At 36.5% G+C, this 23,578-nt stretch overlaps 1 protein-coding gene across 1 annotated transcript in view; it reads right to left on the bottom strand.

The window, feature by feature from the left end:
• Positions 1–23,578, bottom strand: part of VPS13B (vacuolar protein sorting 13 homolog B) — a 417,894-nt gene that overhangs the window by 118,357 nt on the left and 275,959 nt on the right. The window contains 1 exon segment of the mRNA XM_030444536.1: positions 23,429–23,572. Coding sequence (XP_030300396.1) covers positions 23,429–23,572 — 144 coding nt within the window.

The following is a 23,578-nucleotide window of genomic DNA, read 5'->3' as shown; positions in this document are numbered from 1 at the left end:
AGATAGGTAACTTTACTAGCTTAACCCCTTGAGTTCAATAGGGCATATGACACATATATCTAGTGAAAGGGCAATGAAATAGCATGTCCTGTAGAACACACACAGAGAAGTACATCAAAAAATCAAGGGTAAATAAATATATTTGATTCGCATAATTAGCAAGCAGTCCCACCTGAGGTCACTGCAATCTTAACCAGGTAACTCTTTTTTATTTTCCATTCCTGATAAAAGTATTTAGATGGTAAAGACATGTCCTCAAAGTTTTCACTCCATAAAGAGAAGCAATAAAACCACCCAGATAAACACACAACCTAATACTTCTGACCAGTAATTAACACATTTTCCAAATCAGAGAGGTCTTTTACAACAACTGGCAGTGTTTTTTCATTGTATTTTCACTTTCTTATTCTCTCAAGAGCTTTCAACAATAACAAATGTAAGCATGTGCAAATTTCATTATAAGCATTTCCATCAGTTTTATTTTCTCTTACTGATACTTTACAGGATAATTCTTTAACAGAATAACTGTAAAGCAACATGATCTTTGGAAGTGCAACTGGTCCAGACTGAAAGCACCTACATTTGTAAAATTTTTCCAGCTTCTCAGCTTAATTAAGGTTATTCAAAGACAATATTGAAGTAAAATTTCCAGCCTTCTGCATAGCTGTGCCTTAACTGTGATCAAAACCCCTCAGCCCATCATGAGATCACTCTTCACATTACAAAAATTATGGAAAGAGAGACACAGGTGTGAAACCATGGAATCAAAGTGCCAATCACATATGCTTCATCACCATGGCATGTGACCCAGTTTTATTGCTTTTGCTAAATAGTAGTGCCATTTTCAGGGAAATAAAAATCTTGCCTACCACACAAACTGAAATACAGAAAAGGATTTCTTCTTTCCCTGTTACGCAGGAACTACAAAAAAAAACATTTGTGTAGTTTCTTTCTTGCTCTAAGTACACAATCTACTTCATCAAAGAGTCTCCAACAGTTTAGAAATTTATTTGACATGCTGTTCTCTAAAGAATCATGTTTGTTTGTGTGTTTGTTTTTTTGGCTAACCAAAGTTTGCTACAATTTTCTACTGAATTCTTCATCTAAACCAATTTTGTTTTGTTTTGCTTGAGTTCCAAGATTTATTTGAATTTTGAACATTATCAAAATAATTTTGTAAACTGACATATTAATGTCACAGGAAAATACAGTGACACACACACAAGCATATTAGACTGCAGTAAGACCTATGTCTGAAAGTCTAATAAAGTTACAAATTTTAAGTTACAAATTAAAATTTCAGTCATACAGACAGACTTGCTTCTTATATCAGTTCAACTACAGAAAGTTTTGTGTAACAAAATATCAGAATGTATGAAATAGTTTATTTTATAGAGAAGCCAAACGTATTTTTCCACTAAGGAAGTTGCTTTTTAAACAGAATTTGCTTTAAAATAAGTCATGCTAATTTGAAGTGTAATGGCATTCTACAGAAATACTCCTGACAGGAATTAAATTGTAACTTTTACAATACTGCAGGAATTATGTGAACGATGTGATGGCAAGGAACAATACAAACTCAGCTTCTTCATGCAATGTTTTAACAGCTCTTCAAAAGCAGAGCAAGAGGCTACAGTCTGCTAAACACTGATCCAAATATTCATAAATCAAAGCTGTGCTAAACTTCCCAATTGTAACATGGGTACATGCAAATGCTAAATCCTCTGTAACACCAACAGAATTATTTAAAAAATCTTAATACAAACCGTATGTTTATTTTGCTACCTTATGAAAGGGCAGTAAGAAACTATTGTGTTCAATATTGTTATTGCTAAATGAATGCTTTCACTTTAAAAAGACCAGGATGAAATCTGGCAGAGTACTTTGTTCAACAGTAATTTTTCTTTAATTTTTTTACTACAAGAATTAGCTTTTCTTGGGTTATTTTAAAATTTAATTTCAGAATTTAAAGTTCAAGTCTTTGCTCTTATATGAAAAACCTGGATTAAAATAAATTTACATATTTAGGCAGGATGAAGGTTTGTTTTGAGAATCTGCATATTTCTCTTGGACATTTTAAAAAGAAATAGTTAAAACTTCGAATTTATTTTATGAGATGTTATCTAACATTTTGGTCTTAAGATTTTGTTAGAAGTTTTACCAGTCTGTTTTGGATCACATTTCCATCCAGACAGACATACTGAACTAAGTGGTGGTTTGATATGGAGGTGACCTTACAGGAAGCAACTTTGTCTCATCAAGCTGGCTGAACCTTTCAGGAGGATGCTGAATTAGCTCTCATTCACTGGTATGCTAAATACATTGAGGGGGGGAAAAACACCCAACACAACAAATAACATTCAAGGACTTACAATTTTGAGTTACAAAGGCTGTGATTTCACACCAGAAAGGTTGCTCTTGAACACTACAGACAGAGCAGTTATCTAAGTCAGCTACCAGTATGGCTGGATATACAAGTTTGCCACTGGAACTGGAATATCACAGCATGCAGTGGAATTATTTTAAGTGCTTTTGCCACTGACCATTCCTAGGAAATCATGAAGTCACTGGATGGCACCCATCACAACACTACTCTTAGGTCCAAAAAATCCCAGGCTCCTACAGATTAATGTTTTCTTGACCAGGCATTCAATCGTATGATGAGAAAGTCTAATGTAACAATTCACTGAATAATTCTTAGATACACAAGTTTAAATAATTTAATATTATTAAAGATGGAAACATCAGATGATTCACTGTTACTACAGTCAAAGATGAGAAATTTAACAAAGTTATTTACTCCCATTGGAATAAATTGGGATATTCTCCCATTGACTAACATTCAGTGTTCTGCAAAATAAATAAAAAGATGCAGAAACAAATGCCAAATACACTGGCAGTGATTCAAAGCAGGATTCAAGAAAGCCTCAAAATGCAAATTTAGGCTTCTTATTCTAGGATAGGATGAATTAATGTACTAACAATAAAAACAGTCATTGTAATTCAGTAAACTAACCTGATATCTGACTTTCAACATACAGAATCTACCTGCAGCATCTTAACTGAATAAGCATATAGCTGTAAGCTGTCCACCAAACCAAATGTTATAGTATTTATCTTTCTCTATATTAGAGTCTTCATCTGTTCTGAGTATCTTAAAGGCATTTCAAATAACGATATCCACAGCAGATAAGATGTCATGTACAAATGCTGCCCAATTTACCAATTTTCTTTCTACATTATTTCCAACAGTGTAGGTTAAACAAAAGTACAAGACAGAAAATCACCTTTATCCTGGCCCAAACCAGGACACTGAGACAGAATATATGCCACAAGGAGGAGAATCCACAGTACAGGTAAAGAATACCCATCTGTTGATACAGAATTGCTCACTGAAAGGTGCTGGGACGTTGAGTGCCTCAGATTTTAAAGCTTTCAGATGTATGGAAAATTACAGGGGAAGAATCAATTCCCTGGACCTGCTGGCCACACTGTTCCTGATACAGGCCAGGATGCCATTGGCCTTCTTGGCTGCCTGGGCACACTGCTGGCTCCTTTTTAATTTCTCATGTTCAGCTTCCTGGACCCCCACCCCCCTTCTTTTTTTCCTAGGTTGCTACATCTCACCTGTATCACGACAATTAAACTTGTATCTAGCCTAATGTTTGAGTAAATCATGGTTCAGTTTGTCCAGAGTATCTTAGAAAAGGACTACCTGAGTTAAAGCACGTGAAGTGCCATGCAAACTAAAGACTGGGAAATTAATAATTCCTGAATATGATTTAATTTTTTTTTTGTAACAAGGCCATCACAAAATATTGCCATTTTTAGCAAGTTGCTGTGAGAGCCTCAGTGTGGAATTCCAGGCCAGACTGAATTTGTGTCACCTCATTTGTGCCATGTCTGATTCATGAAACAGCCAGTCTTAAAGTACCAAAACAAAAACAAAACCAAAAACCAACAAACCCCAAAAAAACACCAAACCCCCAAAACCCCAAAAAACCCCAACAACTCCAAAAAAAAGAGAAAAAACATATTTATTTTTGGCCTGTTCTGTTTCCCCCATTGCTTCATTGTACTACTACAATTTGGACAAGGAAAAGGACAGACTGTGGCAACCCAGCTTGGATTATCTTAATGAGCCTCAAAATTGTATCTTAAATGGTGCCCTCTGAACTCGTTCAAAAATAATTAAAGAAAAGAGTTGTGGTTTTGAAGCAGGAAAGAAAGGTCAGAACCAGGACCTCTGTAAGCCCACTCCAGGAGCAGATGACACATGGAGCTGCATCTTCATGCTTGTCTGACTGATCAAGCCTGGCAAGCTTCCAACTGCCCTAAGTCTCTCTCAGTGCTAGGAGGCAGCTTCAAAGCACCCAGCTCCAAGCCATGCTGAGATTTGACTTTATACCTTACTGGAAAATAAATGGAGAATTATTATGAAACACATCCTGCAGCAGTCTGCCACTTTCAAAGCTTCCAACTGCAGCACTATGATCTCATTGGAGCCATCTAACTGTGGGCTGATAACGACATGAAAGACAATTAGAAAGCCCAGGCATAAAGACAAGTTTTTCTTTTAATGAAAAACACCTTTGGCATTTAAATGCTGCTTCTATGTGGTGTTATTATGGTGTATTATATTAAAGATGAAAAAGATAACAGATATTACTGGATATTATGTACCCATACTGCTTTTTCATTAATTTTTACATAAATACTAACAAGCTTTACCTGTTTGGAGTGATGATCATTATGTATACATATATATATATATATATATACACATACAATATATCCGTATGTACAATCACATACACAAATATATAGTACAAAAATCAATAATGGCTTTTTTTTGTTTGTTTGAATTTTCAATTTTATAGCACCTACTAGAAAATTCCCAGTCTGTCAGAATGCAGCATGCAATTTGGGAATTCAGGCTCAACTTGTGAGAAATGCACAAAACCTTGTTCTAGCAGCCTGGATGTGCAATATAGCCAAGCTAACTTTATTACTTTGGTAGCTGAGCCATACTGATCCTGGGCAAAAATCCATTTCCTGTGGTAGGCTTCAACATGGACAAATATCCAATGAGGCATCCAACCCAGACCAGCCTATTTAGAAATTACTTAGTACAAACACCAAGGATCCAATAGATAAAATGAGTAAAACCCTCAGGTGTTCAATGTGTCATAAATATTTATATGGGGAAAATGCCTTATTGCCACATAGAATGAATTCTATGAAAAACAGGGATATTTTCAAGAGCATATATATCAGTTAGGTGTCCAGGTGCTCTCTGACTGAAAAAAAAAATTTCTATATGACTTTGAATCTCTCCTACTCTCTTCTGTCTGTGTTTTGGAAGGCAAAGAACCAGCAAAAGCAGCGTATCTGTGGAGATAAGTTTACATATTCTAGTGGAAAATGAAAAAAAACCATAAAAATCACTGCAAGAACACAGATGAACTAATGCAAATAGAAGGACCTTACTATTCCTGTAATTATGGGAAGAAAAAATGCCCTATTTCCTATTGTACTGTCTTGCTGCTCTTCAGACACATACGAGTAATGTGAAACCTTCAGACAGGACCCCTAATCAGTTAAGTTTATTGATTTTCAGTTCTATGGATTCTCTATTTTAACCAGTTTTCCAATAATTTGAAATAACTGTCACTGTTCATTTCTGAGAATACTCTACCAAGTCTCTATTACTCCTGTGCTTTGATGGAGAAAGTTAAAATTAGTGGAAATCTTTACTTAGGAGGAGTTAAGAACGTAGCTGTGAGTCTTGATTCATGCAATGAATCACTGGTAATTTGGTGGGAAGGTAAAGACTCACTGACATTAAAAGAGTTGGAAAAACTGCCTAGGAAGGCAATCAGGAAAAAATTGCTAATCTGCAAGGTTATGAAGAAAATCCATTAACTAGCATAACAGAAACACCAAAGTTGCATACTATATATTAACAACTGAAAGCTTTACAATGTCTTCTCTCTAGGTAGATAATGGTGGTCAGTTATCTGCAGAAACTAGTTTGAAATAATTACCAATGGCTCTAAGCCTGAATTCAATTCAGTAAATGTTACTGGAATAACATGCATGACTCCTATCAGTATCTTATCACAATCTAAGATTTCACCTTTTGATATACCAACTGTAACCCAGTAAGAATGAAGTTAGCTGTAAAAATGTAAAAATGGAAGTACTGTTCTCTTTAATCTCCTTCATACTCAAGAGAAACACTTAGCAATGCAAGTCAGAGGCACATCTACCTTTCTGCCTAGGTGGGAATACAAACAATACTGGTTTGTGTAATGATTATCAAAGTCACAGAACCTATGCATGTACTTTGTGGACTTTGTCACCCAAGGGTGATACTGTCCTGAAGTGTAGTTCACTGGAATTTCAGTAAATTGGCTTTTATGGTAGATGGCAGAAGAAATCTAATAGATTATTATATATTTTCTAGGTATTATATAATAAAGGTTCTGTATTATCTTTCCAGTTGGAACACTGTGTGTCCAGGAAGAAGCACTATTACACTCTCTTCCCTATTCAACAGAAGTCCAATGCAATGTTCAAATGTTCAAGGGGAAGTGGAAAAAGTATTTTTATTGAGCCAAGTAAACTTCCCTGCAGGTTGGGCATAGAATAGAAATAAATTGTTTGGATTCAGAGAGGCTTAGAAGCCCAAATAATCCTAGAAATAAATGCCACTGATGATATCAATAACAGATGATATCAATTGATATTGATGATATCAATAACAGAAAATTATTGCCAACTTTTGGAAACCTCAATTGAAGAGTAAAGCTCAAACTACATTCCACAAGTATCCACATACATGCACGTGTTCTTTTGAATAATCCCCATGTGTTTTGCTTTCGTATCTGCAAAACGGACCCTTTCTCTGAAAACTTCCTATTTTAGTGTGAATTTATTTGAGTCCCTCACCTCTTTTTCGCTTTGTTGAAAAATAAGAATTTTGCTTTGAAGAGTCTCAGTAAAATCACAGCCATTTTCCCAGTACCAGATTTGCATCTACATGCTTGCTCATAGAAGTATCAAAAAGAACTTGCACAGCCCTTCAAAAAGATTATCTCCTTGCTAGTTTTGGCTACAAAATCAAATGATAAGACAAAGCTTCCTAACAATGGAAACATGGTATAGTGATGACACAATATACTGGCAAGGACTTTATTATGATACTGACCTTGAACTAACCAAAGATCACTTTTTTTTCAGGAAAACATCCGACAAGTGGCTATGTGGGGATCCAAGTACTAGTAAAACTACCAGGAAAATGATGCAAATGTCTATTTCAGCTAAAGGTTTTTCTTGGCATTCTCAAGAAGTTACACTTTGGCACTCAAGCTACAAGTTTACATCTAAAACTGTATGACCATTGTATCCCAATGGTAAAAACTATCAGAAGACAATTTCAAAAGATTTAGCCGTCACATGAATTTTGAGTACTGCTTTAAAAGCAGGACTTAGCAGAAATCAAAATAAAACAGACAACTCAAAATAATACGTCCTGTTTGTCCAAAATAATAAAAATAATCTATATCTCTCATTTGAACTACTCAGTCAACATGTCAAAGAAATGAAGAAAACTTCACGCAGTGGACACTGTAAAACAAGAATTAAAATAAACCAAAACAAAATACATCTATTTTTGACAAAGATGGGCAGAACACTTTTGTTGGCTTGCCAAGAAAGGAAGAGTCCTAAGTTTTTCTCAATTGAAATTAAAACTTATTTCAGATTGACCAGAGTCAGAAACTCTATGGAGCAAGACTGTTACTTATGTATTTTCAAAATTAGTTTTCTTTTGGCCTTGTGAACACTTTTGTGAACACTGCATGAGGTACAGTTTTAAGCATGGCCAGAATGGTATTCCATCTATACTCTAAGATTCTACTGTATTTCACACAGATTCTAGCAAAGAAAAATCAATTTAACTTATTGCACAATACATCAAGCTAAAGGTGTAGAAGGAAAGGAAAGGAAAGGAAAGGAAAGGAAAGGAAAGGAAAGGAAAGGAAAGGAAAGGAAAGGAAAGGAAAGGAAAGGAAAGGAAAGGAAAGGAAAGGAAAGGAAAGGAAAGGAAAGGAAAGGAAAGGAAAGGAAAGGAAAGGAAAGGAAAGGAAAGGAAAGGAAAGGAAAGGGAAGGGAAGGCAAGGCAAGGCAAGGCAAGGCAAGGCAAGGCAAGGCAAGGCAAGGCAAGGCAAGGCAAGGCAAGGCAAGGCAAGGCAAGGCAAGGCAAGGCAAGGCAAGGCAAGGCAAGGCAAGGCAAGGCAAGGCAAGGCAAGGCAAGGCAAGGAAGGAAAAAAACCCTAAAAGCACAAACAATTTTTCTACTTCAAGGGAAAGAAAACTTTGGTGGGGATCAAGATACTTGGATTTTGATTTTATTATAATCTTTCTTGTTCTAAAAGAACTCTCATACAGTTTAAAGGATTATATCTATTAGGTCCACTTACTGCTTAAGATGGTAAGATTAATCTGTAGAACAACCTATACTATGGAAATAAACTATACATGAGGCAAATTTTGTCCATGAATTCTACGTCCAAGTATGTCTCAAATATGCTTTTTACAAGTCTTCATGTTATTACATATTTGGGACAAAACAGTCACCAGATTAACTCGTACACCTTCCTTTCACATTTGAAGGTTTCAGGTCATCAAACAGAAATAGGAAATCTATGTCAATGAATGAAACATCTACCATCTTACAAAGGTGCAAATTCTTTTGAGAGAAACAGTAAACACTAATCAACTCAGTCCAATGACGTAGCTCAGATGTCTTGAACATTTTCACATCCATTTGATTCATATACATAGAAAGCTACTCTCTTTTATGTTTAACTCACTACTGATAACAGAAAATTTATTCATACAAATATTCTTGTCAGTCTTGTCAAGCAACATGCAAAGCCCTTAAATTTCTGCTATTACAGGCAAATGAGTATTTGAGAAAATACCCACATAATGAAATCTGTGGCATGAGATACCAGTCATATCATTCTACTAGGCAGTCTCAGATGATGCAGCTTAACCTGAACAGAGAAACAGACTACAGCTGGCCAGAAAAACTGAAAAAGTAGGTGGGCAGCTAATATGATTAGCAGCAGCATTCACAAAATTATTTCTCACTGCTTAAGATAGAGGGTAGCACTTAAGTGAAATTCTGGTCTGAAGAAAATCAGTGTGAAAGTAAGCATAGAATCATAGAATATTCAGGGTTGGAAGGAACCTTTAAGCTCATCTAGTTCCAACCCCCCTGCCACAGGCAGGGACACCTCCCACTAGCTCAGGTTCCTCAGAGCCCTGTCCAGCCTGGCCTTAAAAACTTCCAGGGATGGGGATTCCACCACCTCTCTGCGCAACCTGTGCCAGTGTCTCACCACCCTCGTGGTGAAGATCTTTTTCCTAACTTGGAATCTAAATCTACCCTCCTCTAGTTTGAATCTATCCCCCCAGTCCTATCACTACCTGACATCCTAAAAAGTCCATCACCAGATTTCTTGTAGGCCCCTTCAGATACTGAAGGCTACAATAAGGTCTCCTCAGAGCCTTCTCCTCTCCAGACTGAATAACCCCAACTCTCTCAGTCTGTCTTCATAGGAGAGGTGCTCCAGCCCCCTGATCATCTTCATGGCCCTTCTCTGGACACACTCCAGCACGTCCATGTCCCTCCTGTAACAGGGGCTCCAGAACTGGATGCAGTACTCCAGGTGGGGTCTCATGAGGGCAGAGTAGAGGGGGAGAATCACTTCCCTCAACCTGCTGGCCACACTTCTCTTGCTGCAGCCCAGGATACATTCAGCTTTCTGGGATGCACATGTACACTGATGGCTCATGTTGAGCTTCTCATCCACCAGCACCCCCAAGTCCTTTTCCTCAGGGCTGCTCTCAAGCCAGTCACTGCCCAGCCTGTATCAGTGCTTGGGATTGCCTCAACCCAGATGCAGGACCTTGCACTTGGTCTTGTTGAACTTCATGAGCTTGGCATGGTGCCACCTCTCCAGCCTGTCAAGGTCCCTCTGGATGGCATCCCTTCCCTCCAGCGTGTCAGCCACACCACACAGCTTGGTGTCATCAGGGAACTTGCTGAGGGTACACTCAGTGCCACCATCCATGTCACCAACAAAGATATCAAACAAGACTGGTCCCAGTGCTGATCCTTGTGGGACTCCACTTGGACATGGACCCATTGACAGCCACTCTTTGGGTGCAGCCATCAAGCCAGTTCTTTTTCAATCAAATGGTCCATCCATCAATCCCAGGTTTTACCAGCTTGGAGAGGAGGATGTTATGTGGGACTGTGTCAAAGGCTTTGCTCAGGTCCAGGTGAATGATGTTTGTTGCTCTTCCCTTGTCTATTGATGTTGTGACCTTTCATAGAAGGCCACAAGATTTGTCAGGCATGATTTGCCCTTGGTGAAGCTGTGTTGATCATACCCAGTCACCTCTTCATTATTCTTCTGCCTCATCAGTGCCTCCAGGAGGATCTGCTTCATGATCTTACCTGGCACAGAGATGAGACTGACTGGCCTGTAGATTCCTGGATCTTCCTTCTTTTCCTTCTTGAAAATGGGGGTTATGTTTCCCCTTTTCCAGTCAGTGGGGACTTCACTGGATTGCCCTGACTTTTGGAATATAATTGGTTTAGCAACCACATCTGCCAGTTCCCTCAGTATCCATGGGTGAATCCCATCAGGTCCAATGGACTTGTACACAAAAGCAGCACACAAAAAAGCTGGAGAATGACTTCTTATGTGATAGAATGAGACGGTAGCAGTTTTAAACTGAAAGATGGTAGATTTAGGTTAGATAACAGGAAGAAATTTTTTACTGTGAGGGTGGTGAGACAGGTTGCCCAGATGATTTGTGGATGCCCAGCCCTTGCAAGTCTTCAAGGACAGGTGCTTTGAGCAATTTGGTCCAGTGCAGGCTGTCCCTGCCCATGGCAGAGGGGCTGGAAACACCTGACCTTTAAATTCCCTTCCAACCAAAACCATTCTATGATGCTAGGATTTAATCCCAGCTGAGCACCCAGGCCATACAAGCCACACAAGTGGGAAAACTGTCTACTGCCTATAATTGAATAACAGCTTTCTCTTAGTGGCAATACCTATTTTGGTTTCTCACCAACCATTTCCAGGATTTTCATGAAAGAGATAAAAATAATTAACATTGAGACTGTTCTGATCTCTCTGATCTATCCTGATTTCTAATTTGGCTGAGAACACAAAACATGTAGTATTATTTGAGGAAGACTGACATACAAAGCAATCACATAAGCTTTATTTACTTCCAAAAATAGGTTAAAAAAGATTTTTTCATGAAGCAATAAGGTAAAAGTGAAGATCCTTCTTGCACAGAAAACAAGAAAGTTCAAAATCTGAGACTGCTCACTGCCCACTGGCTGTTGCTTTAATAAACTACTTATTGGCTTCAACTGCCCTGTCTCTTTTCATTCCCAGCTTTCTCTTTAAGAAAAAACACATTACTTCACTTTAAAATGAAGAGAATTACAGTATCCATGTGTTTATAATTACTGTCAAGAATCAAGTTTTCTGCACTACCAAGCAGCTGATGTTCCATACAAGGAAGAAACTGTAACCAGTGCTGTCTGAAGGTGATCCTGCCACAGCATCAAACTCTACTGTGTACAAGTGTGAGATGACTCAAAGGAGAGTATTTGATGAGATCAAAGAAGCAGAACCCTCAGACATACATCATGTGACCCAACACTCAAACTTTCCTCTCTTCATCAGATGCTTAAGAAAATCATCACTACGACACATTTAATGTCCACAGTGTGAGAAAGTCCAAGCATGTATTCTCTCACACTCCTGTTTTGGGTGAGTTAGAGCCAGCGTGTTGTCTTTAATGATTTTGTCCTGCCTACACTTCAACAACCAATTATAGCTTTTATTTACTGCATAACACACATTTTCTGTTTTTCTAATCCTTTTTTTTTTAAAATTTTTTTTTTTTCTGCAAAATGAACCAATAGGATCTCTTGCATGCATCCTATATTTTAACAAACAGTTTTGGACCTATTTCAGAATGTATCTCTGTAAGGAATACTTTAGAATTTTAGTTAATACATTAAAAGACCTGAAGCAACTATTTTTAAAATTAAGTTTATGTACCATTTAGTTATTAAAAGCATTTTTTTATAAGAATGTACAATAATATTTAAGTTACTGATACTAAAAATAGTATCCACAAGTTATGTTTGAAATCTTGTTAGAGTATGCAATAAAGAGATCCAAGAGAACATTTATGTCTTGTTGACTATTCCACTAACAGTAGTAGAGACAAAAGAACTGTAATTTCTTATAGATTGAATTGATTCTCCTTCACAAATTCATGTAGGGTGTACAAGGCATGATCAAGATTTAAAACATACAGAAGTGGCCTCACTATACAGGAATGGAAACATAAGAAATCTCTTAATGATGGTGACACAAATTAGAGCTACTTTGGAGATCTAGTTGTGGTGTGTTTAGAAATGATAACTTTCTACAATCTTTATCTGAGAAAGCATTATCTGGGAATATTCCATTATTTCCAAAGCCATAAAATAAATACAGTGTGAGTAACCAAGACTAATTTTAAGCTAACCCTTGTTAAGCTGCTTGAGAACTTCTGTCAAACTGCTCCAAAGTAACCCAAATTTTGGTAGTCTCTCTTGACTTTGTTTCTTAGAACCCTTATCTTAAACTTTACACTTGTAACCTAATGGCAAGTCCCTCATGTTTTTAAACCTACAGCCATGGAAAATAAAAAAAAAACAAAGGAAGCTACACTTAGAGATTATTCATGCAAAATGCAGCCCACGCATCCCAGGTAATGAGATTGTTGCTAACAGTTTTATTAATACATTAAACAGCTTCACTAAATACGTGATTCTTCAATTACTGTAGTGCTAACTCACCAGAAAGTACCCATAGCCTGGGTATGGCACTTCATGCTGTGTGATCTGCTAGTCCCTAAAGTGAAAATTGGAAGGCTTTAAACATGGGGCATGGTCAGATATGCAAGCTCAGATCAGTAATTGTGCAAATTACAAGAAAGACAAAATTATCTGAGAAGTATTTCAGTAGTTCCCATGTCAATAACTACCATTTCTGGGATGCTACTGTTACCATACCTGAAGTTTGCCCTGCTTTTAGTCATTGCAACAAGCTTCAAACACCCAAGGAAAAAATCTTGAAACCCTCAGGAAGCTATCTTCACACAACATTACCTTTTTTACATGCCAGGACACTTTTGGATATCAAGACATACCTAAATTCATCTGGTCTATATAAAACACAGAAACTGAGACTGTTTTGGCTCCCTTACACTGATTACCTTAAGCTTCAGGAATTAAAAGACAAAAAGATAAACAGCTTCATCAAAAGAAACTCATAAATGTGGATGCCAACTTCTCAAAGTTTCAACATACTAAAAATACTTCCAATTACACAAGGACACTAACCAGTCAACACAACATATGTGCAACATGTGCATCTACACTTCACACTATGGCTGTCTAGCTTCTTAAGTAGTATTATCTGGAACTTGTTTTACCAGATTTCTGATTGTTATTATTTTAAAACAAATACAAATTGAAAACAAGGTGATGTTTGTTTTCAGCAAAAATATGATACTATTGTTTTTTATGTGCTCCCTAGAAGTAATACATTGATAACCTTGACTGAAGTTTAATTAAATTTCTCAGGAGAACTTGCTCTGTGGAAGTACCATAGGGAAGAAAGCTTGCTATGAACTCCACTAGCCAGCACATGTTGTATGACACAATTGCAATAGCACTTTCACACATCCTTCCTGCTGATCATGTTCCTTATCTTACAGTGAAGTTTCAGCAAAACAGAAGGTTAATAAGACTACTATAAACAGAAATAAACTACAAGAGAACATACGAATGGCCCCACTGGGTCAGACCAAAGGGCCTTCTAGACTTCTGTTCTCTGATGGCAGCTGTAAAGTGGATGCTTAGAGAATAAGTATAAATAAAGCAAACAGAAAAACATTTCTTCAGAATATTCTTCCAGACCTCCTGAGCTAGCTTATTACAGGGCAATATAATTTATCACAAATGCTTTCTTAAACCTTACCTGCAGTGACAGAGAACAACTTATCTTCTGAAGATACAACTGCAATGTCTCTCATATGACAAATCAGTACCTAACTTGATTCAACCAGTCTAGACAGGAATCAGTTGCTACAGATGAGTTTTGTACACTTTCTCTCTTTTGGAGACCTCTCAGTTAACAGCTTGCTGAAATTAGTGTGTTGCCTATCAATCACTGAATCCTCTGCTGATTTTGTTTGAGTGTCTGTGCAGATAGAAAACATACTCCCCCACTATTGGGACCAATTACAAGAAATAATCTGATCTCTCTGAAATATCCAATCTTTACATGAATTAAGAGTCCAAAAATATTTTTTGTGGTGGAAGAACAATATGGCAAAGTTGAAACAACTTTCACCTCTCTCCTGCCATGTCCAGTGTTAACATTATTTCTTCAGGAAGCTGGTGGGCTGTCTTTCAAATTTATCAGAATGTAGGGGTTAACCTTATGGAACGTGTCACATCTGCTGGTGGGGTTTACCCAAAAGTGATTGTCCAACAGCCATATTAAGAAGCAAAATATCATTTGGCTGGGCTGACAAACACTGCTGAGGCCAGTGCTCGGGTAGCCTTGCTCAAAAGTCAAATCCCTAGAATCAGGCATTACAAAAGCACAAATCAGTAGCCTGCACATCATGCCTCAAATTTCTGAAAGAAAAAATCTGCCCATACCACCATTCCCTTGTTTTTGCTCAACAGTGCCCTCAGGTGAATGACAGCTTCTGTCGTCTCTGACTGCAAATTTTGGTTGAAATATAGATCAGTTGTGAATAAAAATTACAACCAGACACTTCAATCCTAGGTAATTCTTTATGTTATGATTTTCCCAGTACAGCTGAATCTATCCTTTACCACCTCAGTTGTTAAATACAGTTTCTTGACTTCAGGAAGATTTTTTCACATCTTTTGGGGGAAGAAATTATTTTTTAAACATCAAATTTGAGCAGGATCTACTGCGTCCTAATGGCTGGCAACACACAGATACAATAACAGCAAGTACATTAAAGACTTTTCAGAAGCTTTGTTCATTGCTCAGGCAAAAATACCAAAATGTCAGAAAGAGGTAGGGAGGTCTGAGAGGGATCCAAACCAGGGACAATTTCTTGGTTTCTACTTCTACTGTGTGCAAATAGCTCCATATTTGCAACAAGTATTGCATTCATCACTGCAATTAAATCTTATGAATAAGAAAAACATGGTCAATGGAAAAGATATGGATTTGGCTATGATTATTCAAGAAATAGCTTATGCTGGTTACTGGTTAGTTACTAGCTATGTAATATCAGCTACCTATCTGAATTTCAGCTACAATCTGAAATTGTATAGGATAGGTATAGACTTTCAACCTACTGAAGTGTGCATTTAGGCTAACAGAAAATAAACAAACAAGACTATGTAATTTGGCAAATAGGGAGGGAGGGGACAGGGAGAAATACACTGGTAGAAAACAGAAAATGAGATTTGGGATGACATCCTCTGGAATATACTTCAGAAGTTTACTGTGCCTGAAATTTTAAAAGCAAGCACCTTGTATTCAGTACTGTAACTGACTCTTCCCCTAAACCCACAATCCTCACAGAAAACTTTTTTGAAGGAAAAGCAATATCTGAATGTATCGATTAATTGGTCAGGAAAGATACAAAATAACTGTGCTTTAGTATTCATAATCACTTCAAATACAGAATTACTAGACAGGAATATTTTTTAGGGGAAATTAAGCAAAATTCTGATTTGCATCCAAATTAGTGTTTTTCCAAAAATCTATCCTGAAGCTTATGGAGGAGTACTTTGTACAGAAAATATTTGGTAATGACCTCAATGGCCATATTTGACTAAGGAGTGTAAGAGAAGCTCCTGTATTTTCCATTTCTAAACCCTAGTATGACAAATAGATTTTCTCTTGCAAAAAATCTCCAACTGTGACAGACACCAGGAAATGGATTTCTCAGACTAAGAAATAAACTGCTTGAGATGACACCTGTTCTATCACAACTAAAACTAGTTATCATTTATGTTGGAAAGACTTTTACCAGAATATTAAAAATTCTTGTTAAGAATGAGGAAATATGGTACTTTTATTAACATTGCACCTATAATGTTAGGTGCATCATTGAAAAAATCAGGACATTAACTGCACTTCACTCATTTCTTTTCCTAGGACTTCTGTTCTCCATGTGCAGGTATTACATCTTCTTGTAAAAATTTGGCATATAGTAATTGTGAAAACGTGAATAATTATGAAAAGGCAGCAACATTCTTTGCTTCTCAGGTAATTTATCAAACACCACATATGTGTCCATACTTAAAACCTGTCAAGAAGATCAAAGCAATATTCTTTGTAATAATAGACTACACTTCATGAAGAAGTCAGTACAACAGGTCTACTGAACAAAAAGATTAATTTATAAAAGAGTATAAAGCTAGGGCTTGTAATAAGTAAAAACACAGCACTGGAGCCCTGGTATAAAACTCTGTATAGAATATTAAAGCACTAAAAGAAAATAAAAACAAAGATTTACCCATAAATCACCACCATCTTTTTGTTTTTCTCTACACTAATCTTTACAACATTGTTCAATAAACCACCAAATACAGACCATTTGGAAATTACACCTTTAAAGTTTAAACAAGTGGTTACTACTTTGATGACTGGATACATTTATGTAACTGAAGCATAAAACAGCAAAAACACAAAGTATTTTATTTTTGAAGCAGGAGACAATAACTTAATCCTTCTATTTACCAAGAACTTCCAGTGAAATCAAGCTTCCTAACTAGAATTAATGATGTTTTTAGTTGCTCAACAATCCTCAGGATTTATCTAGTCAAACATTTAGAAGGCACTGAATTTTTTTCACATCTTAAATGCTGCTTGTTGCCTCATTTTTTGGTGTTCTTCTTCAATACACATGAAAAACTTTTTGTAATGAGATTCAAAGCCAATATATGTCCAGCATATTTTCTCTCTAGTCTTTATATTTTTATATATAGTTAGCTATTTCAAACATGGTTTACAGACAAAAGGCAAAAGAGGTAACAGAGATTGCCATTCTGACACACTGGGCACTAACATTCTGACACTATGGGCATAACATTAACATTAACTTTTAAAGTCATAGATTGCAATTTTTAAAAAAGAAGTAAGATGCTTTTTTTTAAACTGGAAAATAATTACTTGTTGGAAAAGTTTATGATTGACTATGGTGCATTCACTATCACTGGATTATTTTATTATTTTTAGAAAAATATTAATGGCACAGAATAATTAAAAAATATTTGTAACTAAAACTACCTCATCTAAAGCTCAGTTAATTGAAGAAAATCCTACAGTCTGAGATAATTCCAATTACAGCGATCTTCACTGTCACCTTAGTGACTCTAAATTATCAAACCACCCTAACTATAGACAAGCTAGGACACCTGCCAGCTTTGCTTCTAATGTTAGACAGCTTTCCAAATGACATCCTCTTTATTTGTTCTGATCAGTTTTAATGTAATTTCTTTCAGCCTTAACACTATTTGTCTCATTCAGGCTGATCATATGACTTACCTGTCTGAAACTGCACCCCTATATATTTTCCAATTAATACCTTTAATTTAATTTTGGCAATTTTTCCTGTTTTCTTTAAAGTTTGCTAATTCTCCTAATTTACTTATGTTCACAAAACAGTAAAAATTCCAGACTTTAATTCTGCCTTACACAGTGACTGAAGCTGAGAAAATCCAGTATCAGTACCAATCCTTCAAAGCCCAGTTGATGCCTCCAACGAAAAGCATATTTGCACTCATGATTAGATAATCCCTTAATGAAGTCAGGCTCACTGTGATTGATGAAACAGTGTCACTCAATGTAACCAGGCTTAGAAGGAAGTAAGAACAAGTGGATCAGCTTAAGTTATTTAATTAAGTGTTGGTTACTTACTGAATAGGCAACTGCAATGATCTATAATCTTTCTAACTTGTAATGCAGAGCTGTTTAAGGAATAAAGTTAGAATAGCTCTTGGCAAGTGGGAGGCTACAGGAGAGTAATCAGTAAGTTAAACAGAATTCTAGCAATCCTTATTATTTTGCTTATACAGTCAAAATATAACATTCCAGAAATTCATCAATGCTAAAACTTCAGCTCTTCTAGTTCACTAACAGAGCAACTACAACTTACAACTTCATTTTTATCTTATTTTCAAGGCACATGTACAGAATTCTATTTTCAATTGTGAAGTTCTGATAAAAACAAGTGCCAGTATTATGTCTTAGAATACGTATAAGGCATATTTTATATGTTACCAGACAAACATCATCAAGGATTAAAACATAGTTAATTTATATGCAGACAGGAAGTGTTAAAATGCAAAAAAATTGAAAAGAAATAATAATAATTTAAAAATTCCTGGCACAGAATGCTGATCTCACTGCGTATAGTTAGCCGTGAACTCCTTGTTATTGCATATAATTTAAGTTTAGATGAATTTCAATGGCAAACAGACAAATCCATAAGAGAAAGAAACACTGAAGACTCTCAAGTACACAGACATCACCCCTATTCTCTGCAAGTGCCTGACTTGTAAATATGACATTAAAGCTGGGGGAATATTACAGGGATGCAAAATGAATGAATCTGGTTTTATATTGTTTCCACATCACTTGGTCATGTAGGGCTAAATAAATGAGTCTCAATTTAAGCCACCATGGTCATTACTTTATCACGTGTTTCACATATCAGCTATATCTAGCAGTGGGTGTGAAATCTTTGCACTAGTGCCTTTCTACAACCAGAGTGGTAAATTACAAAATATTGATGAATTTGTCACAGGAAATACTTGTGAAAATTTAGGGTACTTACAAAACAAAGAAGACCAAGCTAGTAATTAATAATGGTGCTTTCTAGGCCTAAGAAAAACAAAGACACAAAAAATGCCAGGAAAATATGGCACAAAAGGAATAAGTAGGTCATCCCTTCAAAAAGATGATCCAGAAAAGCACAACAGATTTTGTGCAATAGCAGCTCTGCCAGTGAAAGTATCAAGCATCAGATCTCTTTCTTTGCTATAGCCTTTTAACAAAAAACCCCCTGCAAAAGTTATCATGATATTCTGACAAATTTTTCTTCCTGTGTAAGAAACAGGACAAGTCTTCAAATAATTTCAGAAGACACAGAGCTGCATTTATAATTGCTTTTATTATTTAATTTCTAAGACAGCAGCTCTGCACAATGGAAAACGTAGAGAATTGCAAATTAATATCATGAGTGAGCCACATCAGCACTACTGGAGTTAAAGAGATGTGTGGATTTCTGGAAGAAAGTAGGCCATAGGAAACAAAGAAGGAAGAGTGCAGTAAAGAGAATGGGACAAGGAAAGAATGTTATATTAGCTTTGTCACTTAAGGGTGGTGTTTTTTTTTCTGTGGGATACTGTATAGAATGCATACATAGATCATAGATCAAAAACTATTCCCATCTCTGGCTTTCTTAATGAATTGGTTCATCCCTACTCCCTTAAAGTATGTTTTTTTTTTGTTAGGAAGTATAAATGCTCAACTTGCTTGAATATACTGGTTTCAAAATTAGGCATGTGTTATTCTTAATATGTGGTTGTTTTAAAAGCAGAGTTAATATGATTATTTTATATTAATGAATAACAAAATTAATTACTGTTGGTAAAACCCCATCCCCCAGGAAGTCTAAACAAAATTAAGTTCTTCGTTATTAATAAAAACATACTTAGCTGCTTAAAGATTCTTAGGCTTCAGAGAATGCAGTTCACTAATTTTTGCCATTTTAATGTAGTGTGGCTTATTTTTTGAAATGCAGAGCAGATTAATAGAATTTACTAAACTCAGAATCACATATTTTAGAATTGATAGGAGGCTGTTATGATCGGTTAGAGACTGTAACATTAGAACCAGTTCAATCACAAACCACAGCAGGTAGTATTCTCTTGATATTAAAAATAAGCAAAATTACCTCAGCTTAACATCTTTTTTGCCTGTCTTTAGGCAGTGTTCTAAGATTTTTTGTAACATCCAGACTTGAATGTTTACTTCCAGTTTCAAATAGATGACTCCTTGTATATCTCCACAACTTTAAATAGAACTCTAAGTGATTCTACTTTAGCCTTGATGTTTGCACTTCTCAAATATTTGTGGCTTCACAGCTCCAAACCTTTCATCTTGCAGTCAAGGTCTATGCATTTGACTCTTATGCTCCTCCTCCCAGAATATACCTGGGAGGGTAAAATACATCCAGAATTCCCAAATATTTTGTTGTCTTTTATTTTATTGTCTTTCTTTGGAATACTGGTTAGCTTCAAAGGGCTGCTTGCTGAAAGAGCTGTCATCAGCCCACATACTTGGCAGCCTTGAGAGCTCACCTTGCTGGAGAAAGAATCAGCAGGGAGGCCTACAGACAGAAAGAGTGCTAGAGACAAGCAGAGAGACATGCTTTATATATCCATAGTTTTTACTTGGACAGCAAGCATTAGAAACTATTGGCTCTGAAAAAAATGCAAAGCATTATTAAGTATCAAAAAAGTGACAGCCCTGAGATGAGCAAAGGAAAGCTTCTGACTGAAACGCTTTGCCCTTCCTCAGAATCCACAAAGCAGATATCTATCAGGGTAATGTCTGTGACAAAATGGATGGATTTGTGGACAAGGGTGGGGCAGTGAATGTAATTTACCTCAACTTTGGCAAGGCTTTAAATGCTTCTACAATATTTTAGACATTATAGTTTGGATAGATGGACCAGCAGATATAAAACTAGTTAAATGACTGAACTCAGAGGGTACTGATGAATGGGAAGCAATGAACATGTACAAGGGCACAGGGCAGAGTTGCTATCCACAAAGACCTGGACAGGGTAAACAAATTACCCAAAAAGGAACCTTAGAATGTTAAAAGAGGAGAAATGTGAGGTCCTGTGAAGTCCTGTACTTGTATAGAAAGAATCTCAGCAATGATACAATTTGGTTGCAGAGCAGTCCTATTGGACATGAGCCAGTTTTGTGTCTGGGCAGCAACAGTGGTCAGCAGCATCTTGGACTGTATTGGCAGAAGCACAGTTGGTAGATTGAGGGATGTGATTATGATTTAACCAGCTCCTGTGAAATCACATCTGGAATACTGGGACCAATTTTGGTTCTTGCAGCATAAGAAAAATATCAACTGAGTTGTAATTGGCCTCAGACCATCAATTCACGCTGTCCAGCTCCCTCCTCAGAGCCTTCCTACCCTCAAGCATCTCAACACTTTCACCCAAATTGGTGTCATCTGCAAACTATCTGAGGAAGCACTTAATCCCCTTATCTAGATCACTGATGAAGATATTGAACAAGCCTGATCCCATGGCTGTACTGCACTTGCCATGTGAGTGCACTCAACATGAACCTCAACGTGTCAAAAAACCTGATCTAGGTTTGACACTGGTGTTCTTTTGAGCAGAAGAATGGTCTCCAGAGGCATGTTTGAATGTAAATCATGTTTTGAATCTTACAATTCAATAATTAGAAGGTGTGAAGTATAGATAGCCAAGTGCAGGCTCCAGCCTCTATTAATTGAAAAAAACCCAGCAGTATACAATAAGTGTACTGTATTTCTCTCTGACTAAAGGAGAAAGATGAGGCTGGCAGTAAATGCGTATATAAATATTAGAGGGTGGGGTGTCTTATATGTAACACTGAAGAAACACCTGGACAAAAAACAATAAGTGGATTTTACATTTTTTGTATAGCAAATCAAAATACTTCTAAAACTTATTTAAGAGAACCCTTTGAACCCTTTGAATAAGAAATAACCACCACTTAGAACAAGAAATATTCCCTTTATTAATTTATTAAAGGAGATGGCAATAATGCAGAGGAGATAGGAATGAAGAACAAATAGCTATCTTGGGATGTAGTCAACAAAAAGCTTTTTTAAAGTGTCTAGAAAACTGCTTTTAAGTTTGTACAATCTACATCAGTCATGCAGCACTTCTGAAAAGCACCGATACAAAATTAAAATTCTTGACATTCATTAAAATCTTCCCATTCCACTGACAATGGGAAAACAGCACTACTACATAAATTATGTTAATATCCAAAAGAGGTCCTGTATCTACAAAGTATCCAAGCAAAAGAAAGATATGCTGCATTTCTATTCTACAGTTTTCATGTTTTTACATGATAATGAGACAACTCCCTTTATTTCCCTCTATCCTTGGAAGGGAACAAGGGTGGTGGTGGTGATGGGATGCCAATATTAGCAGATAACAAGCAGCTTCTGGGGCTTTGACAGGATGAGAAAGGAGGAATATATAAGTACTTTAGCTGTTCTAGAGCATTTCTTATTTCCACTCAGACTCACATGCAAATTGAATCTTTAAGATCTAGATTCTTGGAAAGACGGAATTTATTTATTTATTTATTTATTTATTTCCCTCTTATTTTTGAAGATTTATTCATGGGTCCAACAGCCATTCCAGTGGAATTAGTGCCTTGTCATACATTAACTTCTACTGTCTTCAAAAGATGCTGTCAGCCTGACTAGATCCCTGGTTTTAAAGAGAAGAAATAACCTTATTTTTCTTAGGGCAAAGTTCCTTTCCTCTTTTCTTCCTCCTCAGCCCAAAAGTTTAATAATTTAAACTTGCAAGTCTGTCACAATTACTGACTGGACTCCACTGCAAACTGAGGTTATCAACTTTTAGAAATAAAGATTGTCAAATACAAGTGATTGTTGTTGAACACTGCGAGATTCCATAAAAAGGGAGAGATGAATTGCTCAGGAGATGAAAGACCCTTCATGATGTACCTATCACCTTTCTTACTTAAGAAGCACAAGAATATTCAGAGGTAGACTGAATCTCAGGGACTTAAGTGAAAATAGTCATTATCAGTAGTGGCTACTAGCTACAGAGAAAATTTTGAAGTTTACTGTCTTTAGTGAAGTATATAAACTCGTAAGAAGATGGCAAAGCTTCAACAAAAGTTGAAAATACCAAACAACCTCAAAAACCTACTTCAAAATTTATTTTTTACTTCATTGTTTACTTTGGACAATTCTCTTAGGCCATCTTAGGACAAGATGTTGCAGAAGCACCTTAGTCTAATTAACTGATTTATTCTTCTTAAAGTAACACTCATCCTATTGTTCAAACAACATCAGAATACATTTTAAAGCTGAACAAACAAACGATAACAAAATATATATTTCACTTACTGACATAATTTTGTCCAGATGATGCTACAGTAGCCCAAAAAAGCCCAGTTGTAAACCAGGGGAAAACCTACCTCTGTGGTGCTACTGGAAGGTTCCAGGCCACCCATATTGGCTTGTATCAGCTGCTGAAGAAGTTGTACTTGAGCCACATTGAGAAAGAAATCAAGGTTTGTCGTCACATTCACCTCCAAAGAGTGACCACACACCAAAATTTCCTGTCG

Source organism: Calypte anna, chromosome 2 (genome assembly GCF_003957555.1).
Source record: "Calypte anna isolate BGI_N300 chromosome 2, bCalAnn1_v1.p, whole genome shotgun sequence".
NCBI classification, from domain to species: Eukaryota; Metazoa; Chordata; class Aves; order Apodiformes; family Trochilidae; genus Calypte; species Calypte anna.
Note: the sequence above shows the minus strand (reverse complement) of the source record. Positions and strands in the feature narration are given on the sequence as shown.